General features: G+C 32.0%; 2 protein-coding genes across 2 annotated transcripts; one reads left to right on the top strand and one right to left on the bottom strand.

The window, feature by feature from the left end:
* The first annotated feature begins 4,414 nt into the window (after positions 1–4,414).
* LOC105110403 (random slug protein 5-like) lies at positions 4,415–7,327 on the top strand. Its single transcript, XM_011005438.1, has 6 exons — positions 4,415–4,596; positions 5,520–5,587; positions 5,809–5,985; positions 6,114–6,212; positions 6,338–6,583; positions 6,851–7,327. The coding sequence occupies exons 2-6, from the start codon at positions 5,525–5,527 to the stop codon at positions 7,148–7,150; spliced, it is 885 nt and encodes a 294-aa protein (XP_011003740.1). The 5' UTR covers positions 4,415–4,596; positions 5,520–5,524; the 3' UTR covers positions 7,151–7,327.
* A 1,266-nt stretch (positions 7,328–8,593) lies between these two features.
* LOC105110402 (MIP18 family protein (DUF59)) lies at positions 8,594–11,036 on the bottom strand. The gene is made up of 5 exons (XM_011005437.1): positions 10,845–11,036; positions 10,609–10,714; positions 10,380–10,479; positions 9,384–9,429; positions 8,594–9,004 (listed from the first exon to the last, which is right to left on the bottom strand). Exons 1-5 carry the CDS (start codon positions 10,954–10,956, stop codon positions 8,904–8,906), a joined length of 465 nt encoding a protein of 154 aa, XP_011003739.1. The 5' UTR covers positions 10,957–11,036; the 3' UTR covers positions 8,594–8,903.
* Between the last annotated feature and the right edge of the window lie 553 nt (positions 11,037–11,589).

Below are 11,589 nucleotides of genomic sequence, written 5' to 3'. Positions count from 1 at the left end.
AGGGGGGGGGGGGGGGGGATTGGATTCGCCTGTATTCTCAGTACACCCATGGTCAAAGGGAAGAGAGAGAGAGAGAGAGGGATTGGATTCGGCTGTATTCTCATTACATCCATGGTCAAGACTCAAGATCGTTTCCACTGGTACACTTGTACGTGAACGAAAATAATTAACAAATGAAGTATCTTTCGATTGGTTGCTATTATATTGGCTACAAAATAATTATTGGATGGTACAAAATGAATTTCCAAAACACTTCTACTTCTAAAATGTGGGATATTTCCTGTTAGGGTTAGAAAAGAAATCTTTTTACACATCAATTTTACAAATATGTGGCACTTTATATATATATATATATATATATATATATGTTCTTTTTTTCATAATTTACATGAATATTTAGTCTATTAGGATTGAAGAAAAAAATTGTGCATAAATTTTACAAATAAAAAAACACACCTATTTTTTCGTTCTTGCTAGCTTCGGTCGTGCTCCATCAGGAGCTACTTGCATGTTTTAAAGAAAATTAAAAAAATAAAATAACTTAGTTTATAGATCAATCAGGTTAAATAAATTTTATTTTAATGAGATAATAAAAAAATTAACAATAATAATAAATTAACGACAATAAATGAACAAAACTTTAAATAAAATTTGACCGGAAAAAACTTATAAAAATATGTTATTAAATTAAAAAAAACAAAAAAACCTAACTCGAGTAAATTTAAGGTTATATTATAATCATAAAACTTATATATTTAAAGATGAGCGAACTTGATTAAACTAATAAAATTTATGATTAAAATAATAAAATCAGATAACTCAATATATTATCATTTTAAAATGCAATTCAAAGATTTGACAAAAAAAGTTATAACTAATATAAATGTTTAGTATAAAAAAATTGATTGAATAACGTATGCATGTAATATAGTGATAACAATATTATAAACTATATATGTAATTATTTTAAAAGTGTTTTAGATATTATTATGCTTGTGGACTTGTCTTGTGATATTTTTTAAAAGGAAGAAAAGACTAAATTATTAAAGATAAGAATTAAAATAATGATAGAAGTTAAAAATTAAAAAATCATTAATGTTAAATGACATTGCAATATTTGAATATTTAAATAACTATTACTTTAATAAAAGTATAAAAATATTTATTAGTATCTAATATTTTAAAATAATTTGTTATATATTATTGATTGACTCATTCAAGTCCAAAAAAAAAAAACTCTAATCACTTGCACCATGACACGTTGGGATGTTAATTCATATTCTTCAATATTCATATGAATAATAAAGGAGGGTTTTTAAAAAAAAAAATTAATATTTTTTTATTTTTAAATTTATTTTCATAAATTATTTTGGTTTTTTTTTAAAAAAATATTATTGTAATATCAAACAAATATCTTGATATTTAATTTGTATTTGATTTGTTCTTGATTTTACAGATATTTATTTTTATTATTTATAATTAATTTTTTATTTTTTTTTTTGCTACGGACATATTAGAAAGATAGTGTGGAGCTCATGGAGCATTTCTGTGATGTTGGTAACCTTCCAAACGAGTTTGGGGGAAAAGCCACTCTGAATTACGACCACGAAGAGTTGTCAAGACTGATGCCCCAGGACGATGTGAAAACAGCCAAGTTCTGGGGATTAGATGGAAAGCCAAGCCACATTGCTAACGGTCATTCAGGTGCTCAGGTGGCACCAGAGCCGACACCTCTTGCTCTGCCAGCTTGCTAAGTCTGGCTTACGCTTGGACAGGTAGACAATATACTAAAGACATGGACAGCGTAGGCCGGATACAAACTTTATTACCAGATCCCAGAATGGAACTTGAAAAGACGTTGGTGAATAAGCATCAATTTGTTAAGCTAATTGTTATTTCTAGCTACTAAAGATAATAGACATCCTCTGGCTCTTCCTCTCCTCATGACACGTTGGGATGTTAATTCATATTCTTCAATATTCATATGAATAATAAAGGAGGGTTTTTTTTAAAAAAAATTAATATTTTTTTATTTTTAAATTTATCTTCATAAATTATTTTGGTTTTTTAAAAAAAATATTATTGCAATATCAAACAAATATCAAACCAAGATATTTAATTTGTATTTGATTTGTTCTTGATTTTACAGATATTTATTTTTATTATTTATAATTAATTTTTTATTTTTTTTTTTGCTACGGACATATTAGAAAGATAGTGTGGAGCTCATGGAGCATTTCTGTGATGTTGGTAACCTTCCAAACGAGTTTGGGGGAAAAGCCACTCTGAATTACGACCACGAAGAGTTGTCAAGACTGATGCCCCAGGACGATGTGAAAACAGCCAAGTTCTGGGGATTAGATGGAAAGCCAAGCCACATTGCTAACGGTCATTCAGGTGCTCAGGTGGCACCAGAGCCGACACCTCTTGCTCTGCCAGCTTGCTAAGTCTGGCTTACGCTTGGACAGGTAGACAATATACTAAAGACATGGACAGCGTAGGCCGGATACAAACTTTATTACCAGATCCCAGAATGGAACTTGAAAAGACGTTGGTGAATAAGCATCAATTTGTTAAGCTAATTGTTATTTCTAGCTACTAAAGATAATAGACATCCTCTGGCTCTTCCTCTCCTTCTATCCTCATGTTCACCCGCCTCACTGCTCGAAACCAGAAAAGAAACAAGAATACTGTTAATGAATTAAAACTAGCCTTTATCACTATACTTTTTTCCAGTGGATTTTCTCTCGTCGATAATATGAAATTGTTACACCTCCACTGCCTTGTCATCTAAAATTATTTTGGTTTGTATTTTAAAATATTATTACAATATTAAATAAATATCTTGATATTTAATTTTATAAATATTTATTTTTTTATTTATAATTAAATAAAAAAAAAATTTAAAAAAACAAAGTTTTTAAAACTAGTAGAATTTATAACCTGAATACCAAAGTTCTTAAAACTAGTAGAATTTATAACCTGAATCACAGATTTAACGGTTTAAGTTATGAAACATGATTTAATTTGATGTGATTTTAATATTAAAAATAAAAATTATTTTAATTTATTTTTAAAAAATATCAAACCATGTTTTTTATAGGCTATTCATATTGTTTTTAAACCCGTTAAGATGACTAGATTATATTAAAATAATTTATATATAATTTAATTTTAAATTTAAACCAACTAAATTATTAGATCAACATATTCTAAAATTAATCTATTGTATCAAATTAAATAATAATATCAAATAATTTCATCCAACTCAAATATTTTTTTTTCGATATTTTTTTTTAGCACGAGCATAGCGTAGCCAACCCGTAAACCAGTAACTACTAATTTACCTAGAGAAAGAAAGAAAATCAACGCAACTCAAGCGTGGTTTGATGCAGTGTCAGTATTAATTGCTTCCAGAAGGACAATAATTTTATTGACAAGCACGGAAGGCATGCTTATAAAAATGGTTGGTGAAATCTCTTCGAATTTCCATATGAATGGCTCAAAATTCGGGTCAAGTACAGACCGCATGATTCATATGCGGGCCATTTATTGTTTCCCGTTGTGAGGTTCTGATCGGAGCTGACCTCAGTCTTGAAAGGTATTTCTTTCCTTCAAAAATCAAAATGTGTTAAAGTTAATTGCCCCAATTGACCGTCATGCAGCTAGCTGTCAAGAAAGAATTTTGAGCACAAATTGACTGCCAATAGGAGAACCCGTCGCGCCCTCCTTGGAATTCTTATAGGTTCAGAATTTTCTAGTTTTATATTTTTAAAATTTATTTTTGATTTATGTACATTAAAATAATTTAAAATCATAAAAATATTTAAAAATATTTTTTAAATCACAAAAGCAAATACACTCTAAAATATTAATCATGCTTGTATAACAGTATTGTTTTGAAATAAATAAATTAATTAAGTTCCAGATAGGGTACTGAAATATTAGGATGATTGGGTGAAAAATTGTAATGAAATATATTCATACAATTGAAATTATTATTGCACCACCTTTCTGGCTACCATACCATTATTATTACATTTTTATATTCATACGAGGTTTATCCTCCATATATTATTGTTTTAGATTTAATTTAATCCAAGTTAATTTGTATCAATTTATCCCGATTTATAATCTATATTTTGAATCGGGTGATGAATCAAGCCTGGTTTAATAAATTAAAAAGAAAAAGAAACTGGTTTAATAATTTTTTTTAAAAAAAAAGGAAGAAAAAAGTCCGCCTTCCTCTAGAAAGATAGTAGAAAATGTGTTTCCACAGCAAAAGGTCACTTCCTCGCTGCCTTCCAAAAGAATACCGAGTCATGTCTACTTGTCTAGTGGCTGTTGGCTCCTGTGCTATTCCTACTTTAAAATTGGAAATATCTAACTCCACCGAACAAATCTCCCTCGCTTTCCCTGTCTTGCGTGCTCTACATTTTTCTCTCGAGGACCATTACCTCAACATAAAAGTCACACCTTCATTGCCTTCTCCGCAGAACCCGAGTCATCTTTCTTTGCCTGAAACAGTGGCTTTTTAACAACTCACCAGTACAGAAACTGAGAGACCTCTATTTGTTTGTCTTCATCATTCACCAGGTTCGTTAAAGTCTGTATTTCATGACCAAGTGGCTTTTTGTTCACTTCGGGTTTGTTGTGTACGAATTTGGTGGAGATATGTTACTCTTGAAAGGCAGTGTTTGTGGTCTTTCTTTGTTGTTTTCTATGTGATATGGAGCTCAAGATTCTAGCTTTTTTCGGGAATGATTAGGTTATTTGAGATCTGCTGAATTATTCTTTGGTGGGATTTCCATGTTTTGATTAGTCATTGAGTTTGGTTGAGTTTTAGGTTGTACATTCTGTGCTTGATTATTCCTAAGATTGCCTGTGAAGTGTAGATGTTTGGATATGCTGGACTGTCAAATAATTCAGAGTTTTTGGTTCAAGGAACTGAAGTAATCTGAAATCTCTCTGTGTTTATGTTAACACTTACGTTTATAGAAGGTTTGGCTGGATTGGGGGGTCAGCCATCGTGTGGTCTTAGTGATCAGTGTTTGATTGAGTCATGGATTTTGTTCTCCCTTTGTTTTGCTGGTAGATAAAATAGATCAACACACCGCTAACAATGTTTTACGAGTAGGATGAAAATAAACAGAAGAAAAGGAAGTTTTGACCAAGGATTCCTACCTTGTCTGCCGTTAATTAGATTGTGTGTGGTGGAATACAGCCTATTGTTCATGGAAGTCTTTTTGATGGCAAGTTTAATTTTTATGTATCAAATAAAGAAAAAATATTCAATATTGTTGGCCTGCCTATGAGTTTGCTACAAATCCTGCACTTTTTAGGTGTTGGTTGTCTTTCCATTGCACTTTAGGCCTTTCAGTGGTTTTTTATTCGGCGTGCCTAATTGATTATGATAGAGGCCATTATTTCTGCTGCAAAATAAACTGGCTGGTAATAATTTTCCTTGACAAAACTTTTCTGTTGAAGATTACTTACAATAGGCTGAACTCTGTTGGCAGTCAACATGTTTCGTAGAAAGCAGTCTCAGAATCATCAGGAGCATGGCATTGAAGAACAAGAAGCGAAGGTAGTGTCAACGTCTGCAGACATTTAAGTAGAAGGCTTTGTTTTTGTTTCACCCTGTAATTGTCATCTCATCAAGAAACGAATTTATAAATTTGCAATCATTCCAAAGCAAAGTTTAGAGGACAACAAAGGAGAAACTTATTTCACACGTGGTTTTGTCTGAACTAGATAAGATTTCTGAGTGATTTTAAGACAGTTGCTGAAAACTTTATCTGCAAGCAGGTCGGTGAACTCAGGGCTGCCCTCGGACCTCTTTCTGGTAGAAGTCTGAAGTACTGCACTGATGCATGCCTGAGGAGATATTTAATAGCTCGGAACTGGAATGTTGACAGGCCAAAGAAAAGGATGGAGGAGACACTCAAGTGGAGAGCAACTTACAAGCCTGAAGAAATCTGTTGGGTGTGCTTTATTGCCTACTTATTTTAATAATTTCTATAATGTTTTTCCATTCTATATACGTTCGATACTTCATTTTATGATATCATTTTCATTCCATTAGATCAATTGAATCCCTTGCAATTGTGCAGCATGAAGTAGCTCATGAAGGTGAGACGGGTAAAGTCTCCAGAGCAGATTTTCATGACCGATCTGGGAGGACTGTGCTCATATTGAGGCCAGGAAAGCAGGTTTGTTCAAAGGATTTTACCTTTTACCTTTATTTATGTCTTCTTATTGGCCTTTTCCCCCTTAAGAAAGTTTCCGTGACATATCATAATAGATTGACCTTCGACTTTTTCTTTCATTTTGGCAGAACACAACATGTGCAGAAGACAATATCCGCCATTTGGTTTATCTTATAGAGAACAGTGTTCTTAACCTTGCTGACGGTCAAGAACAAATGTCATGGTTGATAGCCTTCACTGGATGGGGTTTGAGCGTCAAGGTCCCCATCAAAACTGCTCGTGATTGCATCAATATCTTACAGAACCACTACCCTGAGAGACTTGCTGTTGCACTTCTTTACAATCCGCCTAGAATTTTTGAAGCCTTTTGGAAGGTGCGTTGTGCTTCCTAATGTCCATTGCAGTCTATTTGATATTTGAACTGACCAAAAACTCAGGCAAAATCTTATAATAGGCTGTTCGCCCTTTAGGACTGGGCATGTCTTCTAGATATATTTCTTAGGTAGATTTGAAAATTCGTCACAGACTTGAGTTTTTTCAATTTTATGATGACATAAGTGCTACATTTATATTGCTTGAGAATTCTGACACCTTTATCTTTCGTATGGTGAACCTTGTATTAATTTACTTCATTTCTATAGGTCGTCAAGTACTTCCTAGATCCATTAACTTTCCAGAAGGTGAAGTTTGTTTACCCAAAAAAAGAAGATAGTGTGGAGCTCATGAAGTCTTTCTTTGATGTTGATAACCTTCCAAACGAGTTTGGGGGAAAAGCCACTCTGAATTACGACCACGAAGAGTTGTCAAGACTGATGCCCCAGGACGATGTGAAAACAGCCAAGTTCTGGGGATTAGATGGAAAGCCAAGCCACATTGCTAACGGTCATTCAGGTGCTCAGGTGGCACCAGAGCCGACACCTCTTGCTCTGCCAGCTTGCTAAGTCTGGCTTATGCTTGGACAGGTAGACAACATACTAAAGACATGGACGGTGGAGCCCGGATACAAACTTTATTACCAGATCCCAGAATGGAACTTGAAAAGACGTTGGTGAATAAGCATCAATTTGTTAAGCTAATTGTTATTTCTAACTACTAAAAATAATAGATATCCTCTGGCTCTTCTTCTCCTTTTATCCTCCTGTTCCCCTTTTATCTTCCTGTTCCCCCACCTCATTCCTCTAGTCTCCACCTCATTCCTCTAGTCCAGTCACATCCTAAATAATAGATTAAGATAATTTTAATAAAAAATAATAATAATTTAAGTTAATCTAAATTAATTTTTTAAATCTGTAATTTTAATTTTATGACATAAATTATTTAAATTTAAGTTAATCTAAATAAATTTTTTAAATCTGTAATTTTAATTTTAAGACTGAAATAACCTTATAAAAAAAATTAAAATAAATTATAAAGTTTAATTGTCAATCATTTATGTCGGATCTAATATTTAACGATGAAATTTATAAAAATTTTAATTAAAAAATAATATAAAAATAAGCAAAGTCAGCTTGAATTAATCATTAAAAACTATTCTCGAGTTATAAGATTAAGATAATTTAATGAAAAATAAATAGAAACAAATCATAAAGCCTAATTCTCAATCAAACATAAAACCTAATTCTCAATCAAACATAATATTAGTTTAGTTGAATAAATTAAGAAAAAAGTCAACGATTCTCAATCAAACATAATATTAGTTGAATAAATTAAGAAAAAAGTCAATTAAAAAAGATAAGAAAAATAAATCAATTGAGTTATCTTGTCAAATCCGCGACCTAGATCATAAGACAGAGACAACTCAATAAAAAAACAAATCTAAAATTAAAGGACTCATGACTTGAGTTATGAGACTGATATAACCTTTAAAAAAAAAACTCGATTTAACTATGATTAAAATATCAAAATTCATGACCTTGGTTGTGAGATCAAAATATTCTTATAAAAAAACAAAACAAATTATTTAACTCAATACCCAACTAATTCAATATTAAATAATAAAATTAAAAAAAAATCAATTAAATAAATGACTCAAAAGACAACCCGAATCAATTTAAGTTAACTCATTAAGTACTATTCTTGGGTCATAAAACCAGGATAACCTAATGAAAAGTAAACAAAATAAATTATAAAATTTAATTCTCAATCAAATTAATATTAAATAATAAATTAAAAAAAAATAATTAAAAAAATTAAGTTAATCAAGTTAACCTGTCAAACCTAAAATTCATATCCTAAAATCCATATTATGAAAGTTCTCGTGAGATAACTAAATAAAAAAAAATCTAATATTAAATAATAAATTAAAAAAAGGTAAAATACTATTTGAATAAATAGTATATTGTGGGCAGAGGTAAAGTCCTCTTTTAGTTTTAGTTTATATTTAATAAATTACCAGTTCTGCGATATCTGAAATGCCCGAAAGAGCTTAAATATCAGGCACAAAAGCTTCCTATCCGGCATGAAATGCCAAGATTTAACTAAATCATTACAACTTATCTCTAGAAAGGAGTGCGCACTATAAGATGCAACATACTGCATCACAGAGTTTCTTTGTTTAAAACTGAGCCTCCTAAATACATCCATGCAATTTATCGAAAGAATCACAGAATTCAGAAGATTCAGCAAAGTCAGTTTATTGCATTCAACCACCAACTGAAACTGTACAAAGTCTTTTGAGCATGCGAGTGTACTTGGTTAAAGTTCATTGGAGTAGAGGCACTCATCCACAAGTTGACGGAGATTGGGATTCTCCAAGGCAGCAGCAACTCTTTCCTTGTCATTTAACTGCTTGTTAACTAAAAAACATTGCAAATTTCAGAAGGATATTAGTCGGGGAGGCCTGGAAGAATGGAAGGGATCAATTTATGCTCCAAATATGGACTCTCATATGCTGAAAGCCAGTCTAAAACATAGGTAAAATCATAAGCAAGACATAAAATTCTATTATCTCCTACATTTATCAAGGTTGAGATACATCAGTCATGGATATAGTTCTGAACATATTCGATGACAATAACTAGAATGGTTGGATGTGCTAACATCATGCATCCATTCTTGCACAGGGAGTGCATAAATGGCCAAGACCCAAGATACATGGGCTAGGTTAGACCCATAAGAAATCAGAAAACATAGTACAACAAGATGAATTAAAGTAAATGTCAAAAGCAGCTTCACCTGCTTCTTCATCAGCATGAGATCCAGGAGCGACTTTAATGTCAACCTGTGGAGAAGTATCATCAGACCCGTGAATGGGTGAGAAATTATCTCATTGAGTATCATTTATATCTTGAAAATTATAAAATGTTGAAGGCACGATGCAGATGAACTTGATTAACCAAATATCATAGCACTTCCAGTTTTTTTCTCCAAGGTACACTTAAGACGAAAAGCCAATCATTAATGGAAGTCGATAGAGCCAAGGCAGGTAGCCATCCTGAATCACGAGCGAGCCAAAAGAAGACATGTCTATGACATAACCACATGACAGCAAATCAATTGGCCACAGATTCAAACACAACCTATACTCTTCAAGGTGTGAAGTACAATATCATCCAATCTTGGCATTGTAATTATGCAACAATCTACAAGTCATTCAAGGAAATCAATAGTGTTTCCAGCATCCACGATAATAGCACATGAAGATACAGATCAGGAGGTTGAGTAGCAGAGCTTTAAACAGATGTTAGTTAACATCATCTACATAAAGGATCCGAACTTGAGCCTCTTCCTACAACTTCAAGAGTAACGGGTTTTCCAAAGTTTAAGACGCTGGCATAAAAGTAACATTAAAAGCCTTGTTCATATTTAAGTATTCTATCAATTCGAAATGAAATAACGCTTCTTCACACACACAAGAACAAAGAAAATTCCCGGTTCAATTAAGTGTCAAACATAGTAGATGCTTATTACCACCTAATAATCTTCTAGGAAACTATATACTACCATATTTGCCATAAAGAATCATATGCAAACCAAATTCTTCAGTTTTCAGCCAAGAAATTATGTTCAACTCCGGCATTTGAAACAAAAACAAAAGCCTTCAACTTTAAGAAGAAATTACAAAAAAATGAATGAACTCACAAATAATCTAAATCAACAGGGAACCACACTAAGATATTATATAACAGAGAGTGAGATAAAGAAGAAAATAGCCATGCTTGAAATCCTAACCTTATAATATGGAGGGAAACACTCTTGTAGTTTCACTCTTAGACACAGACCAATAACTGTGGCCATACTGCAATGTTGTATTGTTGGAGTAAAAGTAATCCTAATAAAAAAAAAAAAAAACCTCCATTACATTAAAAAAATTAAAAAGATTGTAATTCAAGCCCCCATAATTCGGTCCAATAAATAAAAATCCACTGGCACGAACTATATTGAGCTAAAAAATACTTACAAAATACGACCCAGTTTGTCATCGACGGTGATAGACTCCTCTGATAAAACACTAAGCTGTTCAAGTGAGTATGGATGCTCTGGATCTCTTATATCTCTGACAAAATTTGCTAATTGAAGTCAAAGAATACATTTCTTTAATTCAAAACTTCATTGGCACATAAAGATTTCAAATACATATAAATATAAGAAAAATCAAAAAACGAGGGAAAAAAAGAAAGAAAGAGAAAAGGATATCATAGATATCGAGTGGATCAACAGAATCATCACAGTGAAGATCTTCAGTACGAGCAACCCTTTCTTTCTTGGCGTGAACCACTGGGTTTGCATTAAGTAGACCCAAAGTCATCGGTTTCTCTCTGGTTTTCCGTTCGGGTATCTTCTTGTGTTTTCGCTTCTTGTTGCTTTATTCACGGGCTATTTGTCTGATATAGAAAATGAACAGGTGGTGACGTGGTGTGATTAGGATTATTATTATTATATTATTATAATTTCTTTCTAAGTTGTCATAGTGAATAATGGGGTTATAAGTTACAACCGATTACGAGAAACCACGTCCAATTATTATTATTGTTATTATTATTATTATTATTACTATGATTATTATTATTCATGATGATGTGGAAACTAATTACCGGAGTTGGAGAATAGATGCCCTAAGCACACTCTCACAAAGAAAACGCTTCAATGATGTCTCGTTACCATTTTATTATGTTCTCTTTGCCAGTAAAATAATTTTGGTACAAGCAACGCATAGTTACAGTAAGGTAAATAAGTCGTTTGTGTAAAATCACATCAATCAATTGGTAAGATTTCCAATTTCAATCCATAATTTTTTTTCCCTCAAGATTTAGGACTATAAATTATATTTCTCATGATCACAACTCTCTGTCGAATGAATGAATGATGAATGGACAAAAAGTAACAAAAACATACATAAAAATGATGGAAAAATAATAATAATAATAATAATAATAATTAA

The sequence above is a fragment of the Populus euphratica genome, unplaced genomic scaffold (assembly GCF_000495115.2).
Source record: "Populus euphratica unplaced genomic scaffold, PopEup_1.0 scaffold252.1, whole genome shotgun sequence".
NCBI classification, from domain to species: domain Eukaryota; kingdom Viridiplantae; phylum Streptophyta; class Magnoliopsida; order Malpighiales; family Salicaceae; genus Populus; species Populus euphratica.
This window is presented reverse-complemented; position numbering and strand designations above follow the sequence as displayed.